General features: G+C 51.9%; 1 protein-coding gene across 5 annotated transcripts in view; it reads left to right on the top strand.

Annotated features, from left to right (window-relative positions):
• The window catches only part of TRAPPC10 (trafficking protein particle complex subunit 10), a 76,477-nt gene that overhangs the window by 5,762 nt on the left and 43,939 nt on the right, over positions 1 to 26,776 (top strand). For 3 of the 5 annotated variants that reach the window (XM_047718684.1, XM_047718694.1, XM_047718705.1), the window contains 2 exons: positions 13,991 to 14,072; positions 18,658 to 18,793. The exons of 1 other annotated variant lie outside the window; for it this stretch is intronic. In XM_047718684.1, coding sequence (XP_047574640.1) covers positions 13,991 to 14,072; positions 18,658 to 18,793 — 218 coding nt within the window. Of the gene's footprint in view, positions 1 to 13,990; positions 14,073 to 18,657; positions 18,794 to 26,776 lie in introns of those variants that run through there. One more of the 5 variants, XM_047718716.1, reaches the window with a different exon arrangement.

Below are 26,776 nucleotides of genomic sequence, written 5' to 3'. Positions count from 1 at the left end.
TTGAGCTAAGACGGCTTTCTGGGAAATGCTTGGAGAGCCTGAGCCCTGATCACCCAGACTTCTTGTAGGGAGCCTGCTAGGTGCCCAGTGTTTGCACTGCTGTGCACCTCCGCAGGCTTCGGACCCCGGGCGTCCAGGTTAATCCAGCAGAAGAAAGGAGGCTCAGTGCTGTGCTAGGGACCGTCTTCCCTGCACTGGTCCTTCAGAACCGGGTTCAGATGTGCTTTCTTTACTCTAAGTCAAAGAACTACAGTTCTTTACTACAAACCAAATCCTTCTTGGGTTGCGGATTCGGCCTCTGAGGGGAGCAGGTAGGATCGGAGGACTGCCCCGCTGGCAATTGCGTGAAGCCTTGAAAGAGGAGCTCTGTAAGGTTCCAGACCAGCCTCAACCCTAAAAATGCGTAAGTAAAGGAGGAGTAGATTTCTAAAATAAAGAATGGAGTCCGGCAGTGGACTTGCAGGGTCAGAAGGTCAGAGCAGTTGGAATATTGCCGGCTGCTTCCCAGTCGCCCCGGGAAGAGGTGCGTTCCAAGGCCCACTCGCACGCAGACTTGTTCTTTGGTGGCTTCGTGGAGCTTTCATCTGCCTGCTGGAAGGTTCCTCCACCATCTGGCCCCAGAGCTGTGCCCCCGGCACCGTGGTCCGTCTCCAGCACCCATCGGGTTCCCTTGTGCTCCTTAGCAGGTGATCCCCACTTCTCCCCCAGGTGTGGGCAACCTCTCTCTGCTTTCTGTCTCCCTGCAGTGGTGTTCTCTCGATGTTTGTAGACATGAGACCACGTGGCGTGCAGTCTTGTGGCTGGCTTTCCTCACCCAGCGGCCTCCTCTGTGGAGGTCGTGCCGTCCCCCATCGTGTCCTTCTCTCATCTCCGGGTGGTCTGCCGTACGGGTGGACCCCGTCTTGTTTATCTCTTTGCCAGGCGAGGGGCGTGTGGGTTGTCGGCGCTCTGTGGCTGCTGTGAGGAGAGCTGCCGGGAGCACTTGCACGCCCGAGTGTGGGCTCCTGTTCCCATTCTTCATGCGGAGACCGCAGGAGCGGAATTGCTGTGTTGGGTGATAAGCTGATGTCTGACTTGTTAAGAAATTGGTAATAGTCCCCGAGTCTGTACTGTCTCAGATCCCACCAGCGGTGGTTGCGGGTTCCGGTGGCTCCGTATTCCTGCGGACACATGCTTGTCTGTCTTGTATTAGCTATCCGAGTGGACCTGAGTGCTGTCTGGTTGGGGTTTCAGTTTGCATTTCCCTCACTAGTGAAGTTGAGCCTTTTTGCCTATTCTTATAAGCCATTTGTACATCTTCTTGAGTGGAATGTTTACTCAGATATTTTGCCCATTTTTAAATTACGTTATCACTGAATTATAAGAGTTGATGAAATTTGCTGATACATGTCCTTTTTCAGATCTGTAATTTATTTGTGAATACTCTTTCCTAACTTTTGACTGTATTTTTTCTTAGTGCTGTCTTTTGAAGTACACTTTTTTAAAAAAAGATTTTATTTATTTATGTGACAGACAGAGATCACAAGCAGGCAGAGAGGCAGGCAGAGAGAGAGGAGGAAGCAGGCTCCCCGCTGAGCAGAGAGCCCGATGCGGGGCTCGATCCCAGGACCCTGAGACCATGACCTGAGCTGAAGGCAGAGGCTTTAACCCACTGAGCCACCCAGGCGCCCCTGAAGTACATTTTTAATTTTGAAGAAGTCTAGTTACACTTTTTTCCTCATGGATTGTGCTTTCAGTGTTCTCGCTGGAGTCTTTGTCCAGCCCAAGGTGGTTGTAGTTGTCTGCGGGGCATTTACCTGATGATTAGTGAAGTTCTTACGTGTTTATCGCTGGTGGGACCCCTTCTTAACTATGTGTTCAGCCGTGTTTCTCGGACATTCAAGAGGTGTGACCGAAAGCATGTCTAAAACATGAACTGGAGTAGCAGTAGGAAAAATTGTGCTTTCTATTTTTGTACTTTACACCATATGCATTAGTTTCCCAGAACTGTTGTCACAAATTATCAGAAACTTGCTGGCTTCAAGCAAGGGAAATAATTCTCTCAGGGGTCTGGGGACCAGAAGTTGGAAGTGAAGGTGTTGGTAGGTTGTGCTCTCCCTCCTGCGGCTCCGGGGGAGGGTCCATCCTGCCTCTTCCAGCTCCGGCTGTCGTTGGATCCAGTTTCTGCCTTGTCCTCACGTGGCTACCATCTCTGCATTTGCTCTCCTGTCCCTCATCACAACACTGGTCACTGGATTTAGGGCCCACCCCGATGATCTGGGTGATCTCATTTGAGATCCTGAACTTCATTACAGTTATAAAGATCCTTTTTCCAAAGGAGATCCCATCCACAGGCTCTCAGGCTCAGGCGTGGACAAGTCGTTCCAGGACCGCGTTCCTTCCCTACATTGTGGTGTCTGCCTTGGTGTCCTGCTGCGTAGCAGCCAGCATCCATTGGGCTGCTCAGGTTTTATATCACTGCTTCTGTCTTTAGAGGTTTGTCCTTGTCAACTCTTGGCCACGGGAATGATTCCTGGGCATCTGGGACCTGGGGCGCTAGATGTTGACCCAAGGTGGGATGATCTCTTAGAAATAGCGAACATTTTTTTTTTTTTTTAAGATTTTATTTATTCATTTGACAGAGAGAGATCACAAGCAGGCAGAGAGACAGGTAGAGAGAGAGGAGGAAGCAGGCTCCCCGCTGAGCAGAGAGCCCGATGCGGGGCTCGATCCCAGGACCCTGAGATCATGACCTGAGCCGAAGGCAGCGGCTTAACCCACTGAGCCACCCAGGCGCCCCAGAAATAGCGAACATTTTTTTGTAGTCTCTCCTTCCTTGATTATTTTCCCCTCGGGAAACAAATGCCTTTATTTGGCTTTTTGGGCTTATGTTCCGTAATGTTTTGTTCCTTCATATTATTTTAGGCCCTTGTTTGCAAAACTAAAAAAAAAAAAAAAAAAAAAAAAACAAACAAAAAACGAGTAGAGAAATTGCGAAGAAACTGACAACAGATTTAGACCTTGTCTCACTGGGAACTGTTGTATGTTTGGAAAGTTTTCTTGTTTTTAGCAGATCTGTTTAGCACTTGGGAGCAGTTGGATATATTTTAGAGCTAAGATTTTAGGTAGAGCCTTGGCACTAACGATACCCCGTTGGGGTAGTAATTTTTACTACCTCATCGTGCACCATTCATGGGCACTTTTAGACCAGCTGGATCAGTTAGTAAGTTTGCAGGCACGGAGGCGGACACAGAGTGGCCGTCGGGTCATTTTGAAGCAGAAGCCCAAAGGCCGGCTCCGCTGTGCCCGAGCCCTTGGTGTGTGATGGCGCAGGGAGGACCCATAGCCAGGTGCCCGACTTCTCTGCCACGGCTTCACCGAGCAGCTGGGGAGGCAGACACCATCTGCCCACGTGGAAGGAAGGGGCACTTGTCCCTAAAATTACCCCTCAGAGAAAGCCTTTGCCGCAGAGTTAAGTAAAATAGAAGTCTTGCTTCCTTTGGTTCAGCAGTCGAAGCACTGAGTCAGTCAGCCGTGCTGGAGGTCTCCAGTGTGATCTTACCCGTTCTAAGATTGCATTTGTATCCCAAGACCATAATCTGACAGTCAGCAGTGCTGGCACCGCCGCCGCAGGGTGTCCCGAGCTCTGGGGCCCGGCGCTGGCTGCTGTAGACTACGAAGGGGTCGGGCCAGGCTCCCCGGTCAGCAGGTGCACACTGTGCTTCTGGGCCCCGCACTGTTGTCGGGGTTTGGGTCACCTCTGCCGGCAAAGACCCCAGCCCTTGTGGAGCTTCCAGTCCACTGGGAGGAGGGACACGATGGGCAAAAATAGCAAATTATGCAATCAGTGATTAGTGCTGTGGAAGAAAGAAAAGGATAAGGGAGGTGGGAGAGTTGGAGCGTTTCACACTTTTTATGATGGAAAGTTGGCAGATGTGTGCAAAGTAGAGTAGTATAATGAAACCCCACAAACCTGTCCCCCGACTCCAGCAGTTGGGAGGATTGGCCAGTCCTGCCCCTGTCTGCACCTGTTCCCACCAACCCTGTGTTCTTCCAAAGCAGACCCCGAGTGTGACGTCACGTAGCTGCACGTGCGTGTATTATGGGGTGAAGCGTTGTCTCCCCTCTCGTGTGCTGGAGCCCTGAAGGCCAGGGTGACAGTTTGGAGCTGGGGTGTTCGGCGGGGTGGAGCGGGTTGGAAGAGGACGAAGGCTGGCCCCCGAGGATGGAGCCAGGGGCCTCCAGCGTGAGGAGGAAGAGTGCGCTCCTTTCCTCCTCCAAACCAGGAGGAACTGAACGGCGGCATCTTGACCTTGGACTTCCAGCTTCCAGAATTGGGGGGACAGGTCGGTGTTGGTGAAGCCATCCCGTCACGGTCTTTCATCCCGGCAGCCCAGGCTGAGACAGTGTGTGTCCCTCAAGACGGCGTATCTCTAAGAGATCAGGATTTTTAAAAGCATAACTGTAAAGCCTTTTTCACATCTAAAAAAATTTTCCCTAATATCAAATACTCAGCATTTACATTTTCAGTGTCTTCAACGTCTTTTTCTTTTAAGCTCTTTGAATTAATTGGTGTCCAAATAAGGTTTGGAGCTCGTGCTCTCTGTCTGGCTTCAAATCTCGGGTTTCCCTCCGTCTCCCCTTTGTTCCGGGCGGTTTACAGAAGAGCTTGGGCTCGGTCCTGTGGCCTGTCATGCTCCCTCCCCCCACTTGGCCAGCTGTGTCCTGGGGTGCCCTCTGTCCTCGGGGTTCTGTGTCTCCTGGAAGATGGTCCTCGGAGCCAGAGGCTGGGTCAGGTTCAGGTTGGATGTTTTTGGCAAGAGGGTCTTCTCCACCAGTGGCGTGCCAGCCCCACTGGGGTCTCTCTGATGGGAGCGGCCTTTCTGTGGCTCATGCCCTGTGGGGCACAGACTGGCGGGATTCCAGTGTTACCATTTCGTCTTCACTTGTTAGTGGAAATGTGTCTGTAGAAAGTGTGTGTGTGGGGGGGGCACCTGGGTGGCTCAGTTTGTTTAACGCCTGTCCAGGGGCCTGGGATAGAGCCCCACATTGCGCTCCCTGCTCTGCGGGGAGCCTGCTCCTCCCCCTCCCTCTGCCGCTCCCCCTGCTTGTGCTCTCTCTCTCTCCCTCTCAAATAAATAGAACCTTTTAAGCAATGGTGTGTACGTGTGTTGCTTGCTCGTCCAGTGGCCTGGGTTGTGTGGGTTCACGCACTCACAGGGAGTGTCCTCCAGTGGTGATCATTTCCCTTTTGTTTTTTTTTTTAAGTATCAGTATGAATTTAAGGATTTAAACCCACCTGCTTTTTTTTTTTTTTAAAGATTTTATTTATTTATTTGATAGAGATCACAAGTAGGCAGAGAGACAGGCAGAGAGAGAAGAGAGGGAGGGGGAAGCAGGCTCCCCGCTGAGCAGAGAGCCCGACCCGGGGCTCTATCCCAGGACCCTGAGATCATGACTTGGGCCGAAGGCAGAGGCTTAACCCTCTGAGCCACCCAGGCGCCCACCATCTGCTTTGTTTCAGTTGGTGGCCGGTGCCGTCCTTGCCGACCTTCCTGTGGTTCTGTCTTTGCCGTTTAGTCGGCCTCTGAGTTGTAAGAGTCTTTGTGAGTTTCTGCTGTTAACGTGTTCCAGACTCATTTCCAGCCTTGGCCCTGGAGTCGCCCTTTCTCCAAGGAGCCCTGCTTCTTTTTAGTGAGAAAAGGTTTTCTAAGACCCTAGTGGATATGCTTGGGCTGCTGATGGCCACTGAGTCTTCGTTTCAGGGCCAGAGCTGGGAGTGCAGAGGTGAGGCACGCCCTGACGTTCCCTGGGTCCTTGTGAGTCGATTTCAGGACTTGGCGGGTTTTTTTTAAGATTTTTTTTTTTTAATCTATTTATTTGACAGAGGGCACAAGTAGGCAGAGAGGCAGGCAGAGAGAGAGGAGGAAGCAGGCTCCCCACTGAGGAGAGAGCCCGATGTGGGACTCGATCCCAGGACCCTGAGATCACGACCTGAGCCGAAGGCAGTGGCTTAACCCACTGAGCCACCCAGGCGCCCCAGGACTCGGTGGTTTTAATGAACTGCTAGATCTCCTGTGTTTTCTTTCTTCCCATTCTGCGGAGACTTGGGGGTGACAGGTAGAGCACTGTCACACCGGAGCTGCCTCAAGATCCCCCAGCGGGCTCCTCCCCAGTTTCTGATTACGCAGGCCGGCCTGGGAACAGTTCCTTCTCACAAATCCCTGGCGGCCGCTGCCTGTCCGGGAGCCCCTGATCCCACCTTGTACGGCCTCTGCCCCTTCACCACCAGCAGTGACTCGTGGGCACAGATTTCAGATGCTTCTAGTGTTCTCTGTGGCGCTTGGACATCTCGCACCAGGAGGCATGGGCCGCTGGCCAGCCTTGTTCTTTCTCTGGGGCTCTGCTGCCAGCCGTGCACGCATTTAACTCCCTTTGGTTTTTTGTTTTTTTTTTTCCCTGGTATTTTTAGAGAAAGCTTTTTTAAAATTTAACTTTGTTTTGTAATCACATAAAATATTTACCTGCTCTCACAACCGGATCTTCCAAGCAAGGTATGGAGTGTAGATTTCGGTCCTTTCCACCCTGACTCTGTCCTCACCTAAATATTCTCCTGCCGTTGAAAAAAAAAAATTCATACGCATTCTTACTTCCCTTCTTAGGAAGCAGGTCACAGACCAAGACACGGTTCCCCTGCCTCCCTTTTCCTCTCAGCACTTCCTGGAGATCCTGCCCGTTGGACTGTCCAGCCGCACAGAGCTCCGTCCGTCGTGTGGGTCATGGGTGTTCTGCGGTTTACGCTCCTCTGGTCCTGTCGGGAAACTGGATGGTTTTGTCTCCTGAGCTTTCAGATAACCCTGAATCAGACAGCCTCATGGTGTGTCTGTTGGGATGGATTCCTTCAGGGATCGCTGGGGCCGTGATAAACTCGTAATTTTGCTGAATATCGCTACATTCCTCTTGGTAATGGTGAGCCTTTTGGAAGCGGCAGCCAGACCTCACTGAGAAGGTGGTCTTTGGGAACTCTGGGGGAAGGGGGGTTTCAGGAGCGGGTTTCTCCAGAGCCCCGGGGCAGGGCTGGGCCTGAAGCCGGCAGCTTTCTCAAGCTGGAAACGCTGTGATCCCAGCTGCTGCGGTCACCCTGTAGTTCTTTACTTTACGTGAAAATCTGTGAACCGTTCAGGCTCCTTCTTCCCCGCACTTGCATTCAGGTGCCTTCATCCAGACCTTCGGTTTTCTCTGCTCCTTACGTTTGGGTTGTGTTTGGTCTCTGAGCTCCAGAGAACGGCCCGTTGGCCTCCTGGTTAGAAGCGTCTGCTTAAACCTCGGGGTGCCCGTGGTGTGTGCTCAATTATCTTTCCTGTTGGGAAAGACAAAGACTTCGGGGCTGCATATCTTGTCTCTGTGTGGGACCTCGTCTCTCTGTTCTGTGTGTAAGCTTTGGTTTCCTTTCTGCAAGCTCCTGCGGTGTGCAGTTCAGTTATCGCAGACATATTCTCTACCTTTTCCCCTTTGATCACACCCCGGGGGTAGTAATTGATACAGAGACTGGCTCCTGGGAGAGGGAGAAGCAGCGTGGGCGGGTGGGCGGGCGGCCGGGCGACCGTGTGCACGTGGCCTCACAGCGAGGGTCGGGTCTGGGTGGAGCGGGTCGCGGTGGAGCTGGAAGCCGGGTGGAGTGGGCGTGACTTGGCCGCCAGCAAGGAAATGGCAGGACGTTCTGATGCGTGATCTAAAATGGGCATTTGGGCAGGACGGCTGACAGGCAGGTAAAGGCCATCCCCACCGTCCCCATCGTGTTGGCTGTAGGAATTACCTTTCTTCCAGCGTGGCCTCTGCAGCAGGAGGCTGGGGAGGGCTTACTTGTGTCCTGTCAGGCCTGTGCCTCGCCACGAAGGGACGGCAGTGTGTGCGCAGAAGCGGGTCCGCTGCCCAGTCATTTCAGGGCACAGACTAAGCCTTGGCTTCTCCTTCTAGAATCTGGGTGACATCTGGATCTCGTGTGTTTTTCTCCTGAACCCCACTCCCCACCTCCGAGCCCCAAATGTGAAGCCTTTGCTGTGCAGACAGTCTGGGAGGGCCGCGACGATGCGTTTGGTGTCGGTTTCCCCACGAGAGAGCTGCCGATGTGAGGCATTAATTTTCTCTCCTGCGCCAGTGCTGCGCGAGCCGTACAGCGCACACGCCTTACACGCGGCTGACCGGGCTGACCGCGCTGCCGCCCGCCCTCCCAGCTCGTGACCTTGGATGTCTGTACCCTTCATTTGCAAGTCTGTTCGGCCCGAAGCGGTTGAGGAACATTTCCTTCGTGTGTGGCCTCTGGGCAGGGACAGGCATCGTTAGGGCGAGTGTCCGTGCTCTCTTTAATTAACCCCTGTTTTCAAACAGGAGTGCGCTGCTCCCTGGTGAACTCTAGCTTTCTTTGGTTAACGGCATGCTTAAAGAACGGCTCTTTCTGAACATTTTTCTATACAACAGAGGCCAGGTAAAGTATATGTTTCCTTTGACTTATTTGTTCAAAGGTAGAGACTCATAGGGTCCCTTGCTGGGAAGGGCCTTGAAATTGGTCACCCGGTCCTAGCCCAGCCACTCCGGGGCGGTGTAGCTTCTAGAGTCCCCGCGAGGAGGTGCTCAGAGCAGGGACACTCAGTGCCCCAGTGCGGGTCTCGCACCTAGCACCTGCTTCCTGTTGAGCTACAACCCGTCCCCCCTCTTTGCCACCCCTTAATGCGGGGGGGGGGGGGTGTGGAGTCCTGCAGGGTAGACCTAATGCTCTTGAATTAAGACGTTGTCCACAAGGTATTTGAAGACCTCCATTTCGCTAACAGGCTAAAATAGCCTGGATGCCTTCAACTGCTTGGGATAAAGTACGAGGTGTGTTTTATTGGAAAAATTACTCTGTCCCTTTACTAAGATTATACTAAAGAATTTGAAGAAAAATTATGCTGTCTGAGGGTATCAACAAGTATTTAAAGACTTGATGTAAGATCTTTGGCCCAAGGTAAATGTCCAAAGAAAAATACTGATCTGGAAGATGTGTGTACTGTGAGGAAGGCTGCCCTGCCCGTCAGCTGCAGATCGGCCGAAACTTTTGGTTTTCTCTGCCGCTTTCTAGTGGTCACAGTGTCCTGACCCTTTCATATTTTCATGAGATTTCGTAGCTTTGCATGTTTAAGGGCTGGTCACTGGCCAGCTGATGACAGAAATGTTCGCTGCTGATGGAAGGTCTCCTGGAACCTGTTCCTTCAGCCAACCAGCTTCGACAGAGCCTCTGAGATGAATTACCAAATAATACAGAAATGTATTTCTCTTAGGGTTCTGGGGGTCAGAAGTCTGAAATGCGTCCATTAGGCTAAAATCAAGGGGTTGGCAGGGCTGATTCCTTCTAGAAGAGAAGCCATCCCCTTGTCCTTTTCTAGCTTCTAGAGGCTTCCCACATTCCTTGGCTCACGGACCTCCTTCCATCTTCAAAGCCAGCAGTGACCTGTTCAGTCCTTCTCATGGTACCAACTCTTCGGTTCTGGCCTTCTGCCTCCCTCCTCCCCACGGAATATCTTCCCCTCCGGGCATCTTGGCCCACCTGGATAATCTGGGGTAATCTCTTTATTTAAGATCACCTGATTAGCAACTGCGTCTGTCCTTGACCTTACGCCTCGAGGGTCTTGCAGTGTACCAGTGTAGTGTGACGTTACATTACAGGACTAGGACGGAGATTTCCAAACGCCCTTAACACATGTCTGGGGAAAAATAAAAATCGTGGGGAGTAATGATTGTACAAGCGCGAGAGTCCCGTGTCCTTCCCAGTGGAGAGTAACTTTTTGGTTCAGCCTTGTGTTTTCCCCGAGGCGTAATTTGTAGCTCTCCAGCACTCAAACCGCATTTGGTAATTCAGCTACGATCTGTAGATGGTTCAGTGCCAGATTCAATCTTAATGTCATAACTGAGTCCTAAAATATTCTAAAACTCGTTGCATAAACATTATAGGAACATCAGCAACCAATTTACAGCTTTTTGAATGTAGGTACAAACAGTTTTCTTTTGTGTTAGAGAGAATCGTACCTTTAGTTTGGACGTCCTGTGTTCCTGAAATGCAGAAAGTGAGCGCCCCTGTCATCTCGTCCCTTGGCTAGAGCCCCGCGGGACAGTTTGGTGTGGGTGTGGCTTTCCAGCAAGGAGGCGGTGGTGGAGGGGGGTCGCCTCTGGTCCTGGACTGGTCAGCTGGTCCATTGCCATCCAGTGTTAAGAATTAAAAATGGGACTTTTTGTTTTGACACTAAGTGTGACTTTGTCGTCGTAGCAGACCCAGAGATAAAGTGATGGAAGGTGAACGACGGTTTGCACTGTTCTCCGGGTCTCGAGAGACTGATGCAGATGGTGGGACGGCTTGTGGCCGGGGTGGGGTGGGGTGGGCTGGGCCTGCTGTTAAGCTTTGGTTAGACTCTTGTCTCAGGGTCAGGAAAGACTGTCCAGCCGGCAGGTTTCTATTTTTGCTATGATCGCCTTCTTTGAAGTTGAGAGTTATTTCAAAAGAGCTGTTTTCTTACAGTCTTACTGTTGGGGATCACAAACCCAAGAGAAGCGCCTGTATGTGTAGTTATCGATATTTTCTCAACTGGACACACGTTAGTGCCTTTTCAGTGTTGATCCAAGTTACTGATTACTTTCTCTGTAACTGAGTTCCCAATTCTTTTTGTTTAAAAAATGTTTTTTCATTTATTTATGTGACAGATCACAGGTAGGCAGAGAGGCAGGCAGAGAAACGGGGGAAGCAGGCTCCCCGCTGAGCAGAGCGCCCGATGCGGGGCTCGATCCCAGGACCCCGAGATCATGACCTGAGCTGAAGGCAGCGGCTTAACCCACTGAGCCACCCAGGCGCCCCTTCTTTTTGTTTTAAAGGTATAAGAAGAATGTGAAATACGACCCATTTATGCTTAAATCACTGGAATCGTATTTTTTGGAATTCTTTTTCGCTCCCTGTTTAATTAGCAGTCTTATCTGCTCTTGGCATAAGTTTTAAATTGCACAATTAATAGGCTTAAATATATGCTGGTAAAAATCTCAGAATGCAGTAACAATCCAGGAAGTACCAAAGGTCTGGCCAAAAATTCCAGAAAATCCTGCTGTGGCAGGAATAAGACGAAAACAGGTTCATATAATCAGAAACCAGGGACTCTGCCTGCCTTTGTTGGGGGGCGCCTGAGCTGGGCTCTTCTTGGCCCGGGGCAGGTGCGGGTGGGTCTGGGCTACACCCTGAGTACCGGTGTCCCTCTGTTCCCAGCAGGGCGACTGTCCCAGTGTTTCCCTTCCCATTTGAGTGGCCCCTGTGCCTGTCTCCCTCTCCTGCCAGGGCACAGCTGCATTCGGATACTGGCCAGGGGCCGAGGATGACTGCGGTGGGCTGCACACCCCTGGAGCTGCCCCCCAGATGTGTCCCCTCTAGAGATGAGAACGGGGGCATGCTAGACACATGCAGGGGTGAGATGTTCATGTTAGTAGTTATGCTCTAGAGGACCCTTATTAACTATTTTGAGGAGTCCCCCTTCCTCACACACACAAAGAAGGATCTTAGTTGTTACCATAAATACTCTGACTTCAGTCTTTCAATAGGCCTCTTGAGGTGGAAAAATTAGCACGGGCGTTTTCTGCACAGGGTTCTCTGAGGCTGGGCGCATCAGCCTTGAAAGCCCCTCCTGGGCGTCTCGGGGTTGTAGGATACTCCATAACAAGAGGAGGCTCTGAGGATAATGATGGGTGTGTGTTCTGGAAAGTGAGGGTAGTTCTTCTTCGTTCTCAGTCGGTGGGTTAGAGAAATCTGACCTTCAAGTGTAGACCGGGGGGTGCCGTGTTTGTCCGCTGGGGCGCTGTGACGAGCGGCCGAGGGGCCCGGCCCGCAAGGCTGAAGCCTGCCAGCGGGAAGCTGGGGGTTCTGAAGTCCAAGCTCAAGGTGTCCGTAGCTGGGGCTTTCCCTTCTTGCCTTGCAGACGGTGGTCTTCTCTCTGTGTCCTCCCATGAGCTATTCACACCCCTAAAATCTCTCTGTGTCTCCACATTTTCTCTTCTGATAAAAGGGCACCGGTCAGATCGGATCAGAGCTTGAAGGCCTGAAAGACCTCATTTAATGCAGTCACCTCTTTAAAGACGTGATTTCCCGGTACAGTCACATTCAGAGCCACCAAGGGTTAGGATTCTACATGGATTTGGGGGGGGCGCACAGCTCAGTGTATGAGGCCCTGAGGCTGAACAGTCCTATTTAAGTCCGCAGTTACTATGCTGGCTGACCTGTAATCTTTTCAGATTAAATTTAGGACACAAATTAAAGGTTTATGCCATGAGAGCGTGTCAGAAAAATTAACTTTATGGACTCCATTTTGATGAGTTTTATTGTTCTGGTAGGGTTTTCTGAGGGAGGTACGTGGGGCACATAGGAGGCTCTCTGGAGCCTTGTGTACACGTGCGGGCCTTTGGGACAAGGACGAGGACCGGTGAGCGCAAGCGAAGCAGGAGGGGCTCCTGCTCCTTGGTAGAAGAGAAGTCGCTTTTGTTCATTAACCCTGGAACCTTTTAATTTTAAGGAGGCCGTGGGAATGGCCATCCAAGGTAAGACGTCCGAGGCTAATTGATTATTTTCTTATTTTAACGATTTCTAAGGTGACTACCAAATAAACGAATACGATGAAAAATGATACGTTAAAACATAAAAATTTGTTTTTATTCTAACAAAAAATGTAGTAAGAGTAACTCAGACTACTTCGTGGCAGGCCCGGGGTTCAAGGTGGTTTACTTGGGTTCACTCATTTGACCTTCGCCACAGCCCAGGGTGTTCTCACTTCCACTCCCCAGGCGGCCCGGGGAGGCTCAGGACGGGTGGCGCCACCCCCAGGCGCAGGCGCTCAGCTAGGAGATGGCGTGGCTCTGAGAAGACCCCGGCCAAGGGGCTCTCAGCGCCCGTATCCTCCCCCGGCCCCCACCTCTGACTCTGGCTGCCCAGAAGCGTCGCTGCCCTGAGCAGTGACTTGATATCCTTATGTGGTGTGGGGGAGGTCTTTGTGTGTGTGTGTGTGTGTGTGTGTGTGTGTGTTTCATGACAGCAACATAAGCAGATGTGTTAATGGCCCACATCAATTCCCAGTGATTTCTTTAAGATCAATGCAAAAGCAATTTGGATAATGGTCTTGCTTCGAGTTTGACGATCCTGCAGGGTAAGAGTTCGACTGGTCTATATTAAAAGGTTCTTCTTTAGCTTAAGTGTAATGTGGTTACCCTATCAGTTTTGGAGAGCTAATGGACTTTGCAGTCTGTTAACGCCGAGATAAGAGCTGAGTTAAAAACTCACCCCTGCACTCAGAGCTGGCGTCCCCCATGAGCGAGGGCTGTGCTCCAGACTCATTGGCCTCTCAGGCCTCGTCGTCCTGGCCTGTGAAACGGGGTGGCGCTTGCCTTCCTGTGCGGTTACCGTGAGGCCTGACTCCGGGAAGGCTCGCCAGGTGTCCTGTGTGTCGTGTGCGCACACAGAGTGTCCTGTGTCCATTTTAGCTCCTTCCATCATCTGGATGCATCGTGAGTTTATTTTGGTGAAGAAGTTCACATTCACTTCTCAGGGTTTCCTTTTCGGCCAGACATTTGTGGCCGTTCACGTCAAGCAGAAGGAAGCAATGGCCGTGGGTCCCACGCTCAGGCAGCTGGTGGACGGGTGCCAGCTCCCTCTCTCCTTAGCTTTGTGGCCTTGAGCAGGTGCTCTGAGTCTCCCAGCCTCGTTCCCTGACCCTCGTTGTCCTCAGGGAAAATCGTGCACACTGCACGGAGGTGTCGCGGGGTGAAGTTAGACTGTGCAGGCCGAGAGCTAGGTTTTCTTGAGACGAGCTATTTAAAGGTGTGCGACAATCTTACTTTGTGATGTCATTTTACTAAATATAAAATTGTCTCAAGTTACCAAGTCAATAAATTCTAGAGCCCATTTTGCCCGTATTCACCTAAAAATGTCGTAACTGGATTTCTTTTATTCCTGTTGTAGGTGCTGGAGATCAGAACTTATTTACCTCTATTTACCCGACGCTTTCCCAGCAGCTTCCCAGAGAGCCGATGGAATGGAGAAGGTGGGGCACGTTCCTTCTTTGGCTTTATCTCCTCATGGTTTTGTAGACATCTCTGTGAGCAAGTAAGGGGGTGAAAGCTAGAGCCTGAGTTGTGAGGTGTCGTGTAAAGAAACCGAGCGGTCACATAGTCCGTGGGCCTCACTTGTGAGAAGTATGTTGATTTTCTTACTGAAACATAAGGCGGTGGAAACAAGACCGTAATTCTGAGTTAAAGGCCCGCTTTTATAGGAACGACCTCTGATTCCTCATGGCACATCAGAGTATCTTTTTTTTTTTTAAAAAAAATTTATTTAAATTCAGTTTAGTTAACACACAGTGTATTATTAGTTCCAGAGGTAGAGGTAAATGATTCATCAGTGGCATAGAACACCCAGTGCTCGTCACACCCCGTGCCCTCCTTAATGCCCGTCCCCCGGTTACCCCATCCCCCACCCCCTCCTCTCCAGCAACGCTGGTTTGTCTCCTTGAGTTCAGAGGCTGCAGCAGAGTGTCTTAAAGGCACAGACTCCACTTTAGAGCAGAACACATGGCCTTTACCTGCGGTCTCAGCTAGGGCTCCCCTTCCTGGGCTCCTGTGCTCCTTTCTTAAGGGTGAGGAAGTACGCGGAAAAATGTTATTTGTAAATTAGGGGGGACACACTGGACCAGCCATCCTGTTCATCCTTTTGCATGTGATTGTTTGTCTCATGACTTGTTCGGAGAAGTGGTCCACATTTGAATTATCCTATTGGAAAACTTACTTCTGCTAAGATGAGCTGTCATTTCTAGAAACTGTTTGGAGTTTGACTTGTTAGAACGGGGGAATCGATTTTAGTCGAGGTGCACGCACGTCTCCGGTGGTTCGTCCTGCGCGTGTCGTTGCCTTCTTGCTGCATTGTTTCCTCTCCCCGCCGGGTACAGCCCGCCACCGCGGAGAACCTCTGTGGCTTCCTGGGGGTCTGGAGGTGGGAGCCGGTCTCGTGTTTATGTCCGGCGGCATGGCAGGAGGCGTGCGGGTGATTCCTGAATTGTGCATATGGAGCAGACAGCAGGTAGGAGAACTGTTCAGCATCTGAGGAGGCCGTGCTGTCCGTGAGAGACGGCAGCCCTGCGGAGGAGTCAGTGTCCGGGGAGTCGGAGTGGTCGGGAGAGGTTTCCAATACGCGGTATTTAACCCTTCAGAGAGACGAGCGAAGAGTGTGTCCATGAAATAAGACGAGGGCCTGTAGGAGACAAGGAGAGGCTGTGGATCTCGCGTGTATTCCTCTGGTCGCCTTCCTGCACCGCCTGAGCTGGAGGAAGGGATGACGAGGCGGGAGGGTGACGTGGTGGAGACTGGACATCTTCCCTGGAGAGGGACGAGAGACGGAGGCCTCGGGAGAGGCGGCTGAGCCCGTGCTCCCCGCATTCGCCAAGGCGGCTCCTAGAGATGCAGGCAACGATGCCAGGAGGGACAGATCTCACAGGACCACCTCTGCACTGGCCTGTGGCTCCGGCTGTGGACGGACAAGCTCCAGCCCTGTGGATTCGAGGCTCCGCAGAGTGGGGAGAAGGACCTGACGGCAGCTCGTCTGGATCAGAGCAGGTGCAGCCAGGCGGCAAAGCTCTGTGCCTCTCTGGTGCTCCCCCAGCGGGACAGTCGAGGACTCATCGTGGCACAGACCGGACGCCATCCTGGAGGAGACCAGCCCCGTGGTGCCTTCCTGTTTGGAGTAGGAGGCCTTCCGAGGGACGCCAGCGGGAGGGAGGACCTGGTGGCTGAGGCTTGGACTCTGTGGTTGTCAGAGAGCCGGGGGGCGTGTGACATGGGGAGCGGCGAGTCTGGGACACATCATAAAACTGTCACCAGAGCATGCTGCCAGGCTCCAGACCCCGGTGCTGCTGCATTTAGTAGGGGGGCCACAGAGCCAGGGGGCCGGGTCGCGGGCAAGAGACGGGCGGGCAGAGCTGAGCCCGCTGCTTCCATCATGGGCGCTTGGACGTTGTGTCTGACAGGACGGCGTTTGGGGAGATACTGTGCGCTGAGTGGTGGCCGCTAGAGCATGTGTCCGTCTGCAAGCTGTGTGTGAGTTCATTTGGAACGAGGATCCCGTGAGGCCATCCCAGAGTAGTGGGGGCCCTGAGTCCGATGACAAGTGTCCCGGGAAGACACAGCCGCTCGCGGGGGAGCAGTTGCCTGGACATGGCTGCAGAGACGGGCGTGAGGGGCCCCAAGCAGGGACTGCCCGGGTTTGCCGGAGGTAGGAGGGATGAGGAGTGAGTTCTCCCGCCGACTCTCAGGGGGGCCAGCGCTGCGAGCGCCTTGATTTACTGTTTCAGGCCTCCGAGCGGTGACAGAATTGATGTTTTTTCTTTCTTTCTTTTTTTTTTAAAGATTTTATTTATAGACCGGGATCACAGGCAGAGAGGCAGGCAGAGAGAGACGGGGAAGCAGGCTCCCCGCCGAGCAGAGAGCCCGATGCAGGGCTCGATCCCAGGACCCTGGGATCATGACCCAAGTTGAAGGCAGAGGCTTAACCTACCCTGGGAGCCACCCAGGCGCCCCAGTTAATACCGTTTTAAGCCTTTGGGTTTGTGGTAACTTGTCAGAGTAGCTCTAGGAAAACTAGTACAGGAGGGGACCAGAGGAGACTGGGGTAGGCAGCTGTGTGTGTGTGTGTGTGTGTGTGTGTGAGAGAGAGAGAGAGAGAGAGAGAGAGAGAGAGAGAATGGCCTTTTGACACTGTTTGACATGTTACAGCAGGTGCATGTGGCTGTGATCAGAATGTGCGGTTAATTGAGGAGACCCCGGACCTAAGCTCGAAGCCGAGATTGTCCTCAGTGCGGCGAATGGCTGTACGGAGGAGATCACGTTGGGGAGTGGGAAGACGGAGCTGCGAAGCCCTGCCCCCTCGTGCAGGGGACGGGGGCCCAGAGCTGCATATGGGGGCGCAGGGACACCCCGAGATGTGGGGCACAGCCGGAAGTTTCAGAGCGGAGGACAGAGAAGGGGCGACAGGCAGGATCCGAGCAACAAAGGTCAGGGTTTTCCCAGAGGCGAATCAGGGGCTTGCTGGCGCCCACGGAAAGTCCCCTGGACTGAAAGCAAAACGCAGCAAACCAGAGGCCATGTCAGGAAAATAAAAGGAAACCAGATCTGAGGTCCCGACAACGTGGAAGATGCAGCCGCAGAGCCGGCCCTTCTCAAAGCACTGATGGCAAACGCCTTCCAGCCTCGAGGTGCGCTGCCGCACCGCGTGGGCCGAAGGGAGCGCCGAGTCCGCCCCTGCCCTGCCTGTGGGCCTGGGGCCCTGCTGAGGCTGGGCTGACGGCTTTGTTCGTCGGGGGCCTGGGAGCCATGGGGGCCCTGGGGTGCGTGACTTTTGGCCACTCGGAGCTTCCCCTGTGTCGTCCGGAGGGGCGTTCTCACGCTGCGCTCGGTGCCTGCCGTGACCGGCAGGTGGCTGAGAAGTCAGGTGCGGTCACAAGCCTCACTGCCCTGAAACAGTGAAAGGACACAGCGCCCCAGCAAGGAAAATGCTCCCAGAATTCAGAGGAAGGAAGCGGTTGCCGGCAAACAAGTCATAAAGATACTTCGCTCACTTAAGCTGTCAGTCCTTTCAAAAAGTAAGTCCAACATTTTAGATGTGGGGAAGAAGGCGGAGAGGAGGAAGTGCACTTGTCTGCTTCAGGGAGAGGGTAGACACTTCCTGTGGGCTTTAAAAGAAACATTTAAGTTCATGCATGTTAAAAATAAAACTGTAACCAACAGCAGAATAGAAATAGACGGCGAAACTTTCAAACCAGCAGAGAAAAAGGATGGAAAAAAAAAACTTGATTAGTCTCACAAAGGACAGGGGAAAGAGCCTGAAAACAGAAAGTACGCAGGTTCAAGCGCCCGCGTAATCGTGTTAAATATGGCTAGTCACTAGATGGGACGAAAAAAATACTAGAATCCAGCTTAGAGATGTGCCAGAGACACAGTTACTAGAAGTGGAAAATACAAGTGTGGAGGAAAGATACGTGGAGGCGAACGTACGCTTTAGAAGGTAATGAAATAGCCACGCCGTAGATCAGAGGTCGGCAGCCGGGGGCTCTCTCTGTGTCCCTCCCTTGGGGGGCCGAGGGCAGCGGGCTCTCTCCATGTTCCTCCCGCAGGAGGTGGCGGGCGGCTCTGTTTTGGGTCATAAAGGTGTTCGTAAAAGGATTTGTGTGGTTTAAAGCTTTCCTATCTTCAAACTGCGCTTTTGACATTTGGGAACCATTTTTTTTTATAGTGACTTAGAGATTCAGTAATTGAGATACTACCCCGAGTATTACCATTGTTCTCAGCCGTCTGTGTTGTCGCACATGGCCCCGGTTCAGCAGGGTATTGCTGTGCTCGTGTCACTGAGTAACGCGAAAGTCTCCATGGGGACGGAGCTTTGACACATAACTACGCGCCATGCTCAGATAATGTCCGAATCCTTTTGGACAGAGTATTATCATCATAATTCAGGATTAATGCCGTATATGTACTTTTGCATTCGTGGATATGATGCAATTATTGTTGGATTTCCCCCCCCTTTTCTTTCTGCTGGCCCTCTGTAGTCATTTTTCTTAGTGACGTTTTAAAAATTGTTTGTAGGTCCTATGGCCGGGCTCCAAAGATGATTCACCTAGAATCTAACTTTGTTCAGTTCAAAGAGGAGCTGCTGCCCAAAGAAGGAAACAAAGCCCTGCTCACCTTCCCCTTCCTTCACGTTTACTGGACGGACTGCTGCGTAAGTATGCGCAGGGGCGAGGAAAGGACCGGAAGCGTCTTAGAATAGGGTCGCGAATCCCCCAGTCTAGCTTTTTGTTCAGACAACTGTGATGCTTCAGTGTGACCTTTTAATGGTCTCTGCGTGGTGCCTCTTTTTCCCCTTCCTCCGTCACATGCCCGGTGGCTTTGTCCCTCCACGCCTCTGCTCTGGGCCCGTGTGTCGCCTTCTGGGTAGCCACCGGGTACAACTCACCTGCTGTGTCGTGCGTTCCTGGGACCTCCCTGTGACCTCCTGGCCTCTTGGGATTGTTAGTGTTTCCTCCCAGTCGGTTTTCCAAACCCCGGATGTTCACTGTCATGGTGGCCGCTCAACTTCATTCTCCCTGTGGGTCTCTGCTGGTTCATGGGCTTTCTGAGGCCGGGGACCGCCCTGCTTCCTTGCTGTCGTGCCCCCAGAGCAGGCCCTCCATGGCCAAAACGTCCAGGGACCTTACTTGTACTGTGTCGTTGTGTGTTTATGAACCCAGACAGAGGCTTGTCACTCTTGACAGAGTTCTGTCGTGCGCTGAGAGACCGTGCCGGGGTCATTCCTTCCTGTCTTAGCGGTGCCCGGCATACACGGATCGTTGTGTGTTGTGATCCGCCCCGGAATCTGAGTGTGCAGAAACGGTGTGGTGTGATTTAGAGAAAGGACTGGAAGCTTAACTTACTTCTGGACTTTTCTGCCTTGGCGGATTTCGCTTTGTTCCTCTCCCAGTCGAGTCTGCCATGCGTGGTGGCCTTACACCCGCAGCGTGGCCACACATGGGGCCTGTTGTTTGCCAGGGAGCTCGTCAGAGGTCAGCACCCAGGACTTTTGTCAGGGTTCAGGCACGTGGGCACCCTCTGCCTGGCTCGTATGAAAACTCTAGACTCCCGGAGGGAGAGCAGCGTTTGGCAGAACCCAAACCGTAGTGTTTATGCAAAGAGCAGCCGCCCAGTGAGGGCCTCATGTCACGTGGCAGCAAGAACCCTCTCACCATTCGTGTTCCCGGGCCTCAGCCAGGGGCCCGCCCCGTGACCAGGCCCAGGCACAGCCGTCCTAGGCCTGCGGTGGCCCCTCGGTGGGGATGTCAGATTTGGTGTGTGGCTGAGGTTTCTCTGGGCTACAGGCACGGTTTCCTCTTGCGGCTGACAAGCTTGGGGGGCCACAGTAAGACCCCGAGGTTCACCCGCTCCTGGCACAGCTTCCCCACGTAGACGGAGCACCAGTGGTGAGTGTTCCGGCCCAGTCTCAGAGGACGGCAGCCAGCTCCCCAACACCGCTCCGCGGGGTTCTCCTCTGGAAGGAGCCTGCGTGGCTTTCTGTGCCTTGTCACGCTTTGCCATCTGTTGTCCTTCCTGTGATCTCAGCGCGTCCCAGATTCAGAGTGAGAGTCACTTCATACCGGCCCTTGGGTCCTTTTCAGGGACTTCTCTGACTCAGGCACTGCAGGAGATCCTGGGCTCTCACACCTGTGCCGCCCTCGTCCTGGAGTCGCCCTCCTCTTCCCAGAGCCGCCACCCCAGCGCTGCGGCCTGTGTGAGCCGCCCGCCCTTCGGGAGCTGTGCTGGAGGCCGTGTGTCTTGGGGACTGGGGCTTGACCCTGTGCCTCTGATGGGAGCCCCGGTCCTCCAGGCTCTGTGCTGTGCGCAGTGCCGGTCCGGGCTGGCCTCGGCCCTGGCTTCGGACAGCGTCACCGTGGCTGTTTCCTGCTCAGTCCCCGACCCGCACATCTGTGCTCTGTGTGGTGGCTCCTGCCCTGCGGCCGGGACAGAGCTGCGAAGGCCGTGGGGCGAACGGTCCACAGCCCCGTCTGGCAGGCCAGGCCGCCCTCGGCCCCAGGCTTTTCACGGTTTTCCCCTGGCTCTTGCGCATTTCCTCCCCCGTATGAACGTCAGTAGCAAGTTCCTGAGCTCCAGACGGAACTTTCTGGGCTTTTCGTCGGGACTGCGTTGAGCTTACGAATTCCCATGCACAGAGACAACGTCTTGCTGCTGTGGAGACGTTCGGACCCCAAGCGAGGGAGGCCTGTCTCGGTGCACGTCTGTGTCCTTCTGGAGTGTTTTAGGGCTGTGCGTCCTCATGGCAGAGTTTTCGTGTTTCTGCTTAAGTTTATTTCTCTGCGTTGTCCTTGTTTAGCCCCTCATGTCCGCCTGGGGCTCTCTCTCGCCTTCTCTTCAGTTGGCTGCTGTGTTTGTGTGAAGGCTCTGGGTTTCTTTCGTGTCAGCCTGGCGCGTTGCTCTGCTCGAGTTGGTGTTACCGCCGGTTCTCTCTGCCCCAGAGTCTAGGGCTTCGCTGCGTTTCCCGTCATGTCCGCTCTTCCTTCTCTGTTCTGGGCCTCTGGCCGTCTCCTCTGTTTGAACCGTGGCTAAACGGTGGAAATGGTGGGCCTCGTTGCCTTGTTCTGCCTCCGTGGCGGCGCCCGCGGGGTGTGCCCAGCAAGGGGGCGTTGTAGGATGGGGGAAACGTGCACGAGCTTGGGAGCGGGTCCAGCCCTTCCTGTTTCCTCAAGGATCTTTATTAGGAATACATTCTAGAATTTTGTTGGAAAAGCTTTTTCAGACTCTGGAGATAATTGTATGGGTTTTTCCCCACTTAAATTTACTGATACGTCGGGTTATATTAATAAGAACCAGACTTGCTTTCCTGTTGTACATGCCACTTGGTCAAATTACTAGTTTTTAATGTGGTCTTGGTGTCTGTTCACCTAATTTAGGATTTTTTTCCATCTTGGTCACAAGTGATTGGTCTGTAACGTTTTTTGTGTCTCTGTCAGGTTCAGATGTCAATATTATATGTGCTTCATAAATATAACTTGGAAGTTTTCATTTATTTCGTATTTTTGGGGACAATTTATGCAGCCCTACAACAGTCTGGTCTCCAAGGTTTGATGGTGTTCTCCTGTGAAACCATCTGGACTGGGGCGCCTGGGTGGCTCAGTGGGTTAAGCCGCTGCCTTCGGCTCAGGTCATGATCTCAGGGTCCTGGGATCGAGCCCCGCATCGGGCTCTCTGCTCAGCAGGGAGCCTGCTTCCTCCTCTCTCTCTGCCTGCCTCTCTGCCTGCTTGTGATCTCTGTCAAATAAATAAATAAAAATCTTAAAAAAAAAAAAAAGCCATCTGGACTTGGTGCCTTCTTACAGGACAGTTCCTTGATCACTTTCTATGTCCCTTTCATGGAAATGAGTCTCTCTCTTTTTTTTTTTTTTTAAAGATTTTATTTATTTATTTGTCAGAGAGAGAGAGGGAGAGAGAGCGAGCACAGGCAGACAGAATGGCAGGCAGAGGCAGAGGGAGAAGCAGGCTCCCTGACGAGCAAGGAGCCCGATGTGGGACTCGATCCCAGGACGCTGGGATCATGACCTGAGCCGAAGGCAGCAGCTTAACCCACTGAGCCACCCAGGCGTCCTGGAAATGAGTCTCTTACAGCCATCTGTCAGTTTTGCTAACTGTAGTTTTCTTAGAAATTACACATTTCAGTTAAGTTATAAAATTTAGTGTCGTGAAGGTGTGCACAGGGTCTTTTATTCACTTTTAAAATGCGCTTGTGGCAGTACTTCTTTGTGTTTTTGTACTTTCCCCTTCTTCTTGGATTGAATCCGCTAATTGTAGTTTGTGGACTCTTTCTCCCCTAGGAACCAGGGTTTTTACTTCTGACATATTGTCACCTTCATTCTTATTTCCTTCCTCTTTCTTAAGGGTTACTTTGTTCTTTTTCTATTTTTTTTTTTTTTTTTGAGTTGGAATACGTTTGTTTTCATTTTAAATGTAAATGATGCAGGTCTTTAGAGATAGGAATTGAAATCCCAGTGTTCATTTTTCAGCAAGTCTCTGCTCTGAGTCTGTAGTGCCCCTTTCACCCAACGGTTTAACATGAAATTTGTTTAATTTCCAGAAAGAAATTCTTTAAAATTCGTATTTTAAAATTCCTAGTTTTACTGCATTGTGATTAGGATGTTGTGTGTAATACTTCTGCTTTATGGAACTTCCCTTTCCTCTGTGACCTGAGAAAGGACCAGACGTTGTGGATGTTCTGTGTGTTCCAGAACGTTCTTGCTCTGCTTTTTAGACTGTAATGCTAGATACAGAGCCTAAGGGCGCCCCTACCCACCTGTTGGGTCACACATTCATATCTTAATGTTTTGTTCACTTGACCTGTCTGTGGCCCACGGTATGTGCGAGAGTCTGTTCTTATGGTGTGTTCGTGTTCTCGTGACGTCTGTAGTTGTGTTTCGTGTGACTAGTTCACGTATCTAGTGTGTGTTGGTGTTCTGACTATTAGAGCTTTTCTGGAGTGAAATAGGTCGTTTTAAAGAATGGTTTCTGAGTAGAGTGTGTCCTGTTTAGGAAGCCTTGTCTGTCTGGAGGAGGTAATGGGTTTTCTCCTGTATTTCTCTCAGGAACTTTGGAATTTGTGTTTTACATTTGGATCTGTGTAGCTTCGGTTATTTCTGTGTGTGGCAGGTGGTGTGGAGCATTAAGGTCTAATTTTATAGTCTTAATTGGGTAGCACATTGGCCTAACATCATTTCATAATTGTTTCTTTTCTACTTTCTGAAAATTTCACCTTTATTTTAAACCAGTGTCATGTATGCATTATGTTCTGTGATCATCGTCTCTTCTGTGCCAGGACCAGATGTGTAATTATTACATGTTTATCATATGTATTGATGTCTTTTTTTTTTTTAAATTTTATTTATTTATTTGATAGACCGAGATCACAAGTAGGCAGAGAGGCAGGCAGAGAGAGAGAGAGAGAGAGGAGGAAGCAGGCTCCCCGCTGAGCAGAGAGCCCGATGCGGGGCTCGATCCCAGGACCCTGAGATCATGACCTGAGCCAAAGGAGGCTTTAGCCCACTGAGCCACCCAGGTGTCCTGATGTCTTTTGTTTTAAAACACATCCCTTGGCTAGTAGACGTTTTTGTCTTCCGTATAAACTTCAGCATCAGATTGTTAGGTGTACAGGTACTATTTTCCAAAACCGATTGTATCTGCACATTCCAGACCCCGTGTTCTTCTCTCCATGGCAGTGACCTTCCTCCACGGAGAGGCCTGGTCAGTGTTTCCTCCAGTTGAATCTGAGTGGGCTTCTGGGAGGAGGGGCACCATGACTTTGGAGATCAAGTCGTAAAAGGTGACGCATCTTCTCCGGGGCCCTCTGGGGATGCGGGCTTTCAGAGCCCAGCGACCGTTCTGGGAGGAAGTCGAGTGCCCACCTGGGAAGGCCGCCTGAGGAGGCCATGCAGCCCCGGTCGCAGCAGATCCTGGCCGACAGGCCGCCGGCAGCAGACACACCCAGTGCCGCAGCGGGTGCGGCAGGCGAGCTGTGCGCCCGGTCCTGTCTGGGCCGTAGGTTGGTGAGCAGAGTGAACGTTTCCGACCACTGCGTGTTGTAGCGGTTTGTCCCAGAGCCCAGAGCCCAGAGCCGGAATAGCCGTTGAGAAGAGAAAGGGAAAGACGGGAGGTGTTTTGATTGGGATCGCCTTGAATAAGTTGGGGATTCATGTGGGGAGAATTTTAATAATCACAGATCTTCCTATCGAGGAACGTGGTCTCTCCATTCTTTACGCCTTTTTGATGCCCTTAGTAATGTGCGCTTTTTACATAGAAGTCTTGCGTTTTCAGTGCTAGACAGACTTTCTGTAGACACTATGGATGAGGGTTTTTCCTCCTTAAAATTACACTTTCTAATGGGAAGCCTGTGTTTTGTTGTCGTTTTGCTTTAGTTTTGATCATTATTAAGGAAAGGTCTCTGGGGCAAGCAGATAATACTGGGCATTTTAGAATTAAAAGTAAAACTGCGTTAGGCTAGTAGTTGCTTCCAGGTTTCTAGGGCACGTCTGCAGCATCGCAGATGCTTCCTTCAGCCCGGGCTGGGCGAGCGCACCTTCGTGTCCTTGCACTGGTCTTGTCACGGATCCGGAAGTACGGTGTTCCTGTTTTTGCTTTGAACAGTTGCGTTGTGGAGATCAGAGGTAGGAACGTGGGCCTCTGAGTCACCCCTTCCAGGGCTCTGGTTAGAGCGGTGAGAGTTGTCCCAGCGCCTGTGCGTCTGAGGCGGCCTCGACTTCTACGAAGTGTTTTGCTGGATATAGGATTCTGGACTGGCAGTTCGCTCTTTCCAGCAGGTAAAAAGATGCTCCTCCAACTGTCTTGGTTTACATCGTGACCCAGGAGGAGTCTCTCGTTCTTGTCTTTGTTACTTTGTATTTAAAGTGTCCTCCCCCGTCCCCCTTCAGTGATTTATGATTTTTTTCCTTGTCACTGGCTTTGAACCATCTGTGATACGCCTTGCTGTACTTCCCTTCCTGTTTCTTGTGCCTCCCGTGTTTCAGTCTTTGTGGGTTTGTAGTTCTGGTTTAGATTCGAAACATTTTTGGTCCTTCTTTCTTCAGATACTTGTTGTGCTCCTCCTCCCTTCTTCCCCTCTCCTCTGGGGCTTCAGTTACTCACATCTTAGGCTCTGGAAGTCCCACAGCTCAGTGACACTGTGTTGCTGGCTTCTCAGTCTTTCTCTGTCTCATTTGGGTGGTTTCTGCTTCTGTGTCTTCAAGTTACCTAATCGTTTCTGCTCTTAATCCCTCCCACTCAATGTATTTGGCATTTTAGACATCGTGGTTTTCATTTCCAGAAGATCCATAAGGGTTTTTACCTTCTTTTAAAAATATCTTCGTCTCTGCTTCATGTCAGTCTTTCCTCCAATGGAATCTTCTTGAATACTTGGAGTGTGGTCACAGTGAGTATTTTAATGGTTTTGTCTACTGCTGCTATTATCTGTGTCATTACTACATCTCTTCTGTTGATAGGATTTTCTACTCATCATGGATCGTACGTTCTTTGCCTGCCTGGTAATTTTTTATGGGACGCCAAGCGCCATGAGTTTTTTCGTTCGGTGCTTAAATTTTTGTGATCCTTGAGAATTTGCGCTTGGTGTCATTAAATTACTTAAGTCTGATCGTTTTGGGTATCACTTTTATGATCTGTGGATCTGAATCTGTGGTCAGTCCAAGACTAATTATCCCTTCCTTCCTGAGGTCTCCACCCAGTGCTCTGGGGATTTGGAGGTTTCCAGCCTCCCCTGATCCCAGCCCGTGTGGATATTGAGTCCTGTCTGGGTGGGTCTCTGCCTGGCTTTGGGTCTTACACTTGTGGGCCGGTCAGCCCCCTCCTGAGTACTCCAGGGGACCCTCCGAGCTCTGACTTCCAGTGAAGTCAACTGTCCTTGGCTCCCAGGGCCCTGTGCTCTGTCTGCTCCGTGCAGGGGACCTGCCCGGCGTGACCTCAGTGCCCCTTGCGGCACTGTGGGCTGGGAGCTCCAAGCAGTCACCGGCCCCTTGCAGGCTCTCCTCACCCACTTTTGTGTTTTGGGTGCTTCAGATGGTCATGTCCTTCCACCACCTGCCTCGGCCGTCGCCACACAGGAGGCGGCCGCCCTGTTTGTGGGTCCATATCGGTAGACACCCCCTGACTTCTGGTTTGGGGAGCGTAATCCTTTCCTACCGGCATTGATTTCAATGCTCATATTGTCCAGATTTGGCTTCTGTGACCCTTTGACATGTCCTCCTTTTCTGAGCTCTCCCTGACACGAGACGAGCCAGGTCAACCTGTCCTTGCTCTGCCTGAGCCCTGGGAGCGCAGGTTTGTATTAGTGCGGGATCGTGTGAGAACCCAGCCCCAGAGTAGATGTGTTTTTGGTTCCGGCCGCGCGGCAGCACAGCTGGGGAGTCCGTGGACGTGTGCATGTGCCGTCCGCCCATGCACATTTACGTTTATTTCTGCTCTAGGTGTCTGTGTCACATCACACAGTCCGATTCCAGTCCCTGCACCACAGGGAGACTCTCGTGTCCTCCTGGTCCACCTTTGTGACTTCCTTCTCCATGGAGAAGAGACGCTCACTGTGCTCTGTAGGTCTGCGGTCAGGGACCCTTCTGTCACTGCTGTCGCACTGCCCTGCCCCCAGCTCGGTGCCCCCTCCCTGCCT

Source organism: Lutra lutra, chromosome 1 (assembly GCF_902655055.1).
Source record: "Lutra lutra chromosome 1, mLutLut1.2, whole genome shotgun sequence".
Lineage (NCBI taxonomy): Eukaryota > Metazoa > Chordata > Mammalia > Carnivora > Mustelidae > Lutra > Lutra lutra.
The sequence above is the reverse complement of the archived record's forward strand: the minus strand, read 5'-3'. Positions and strand labels throughout refer to the sequence as shown.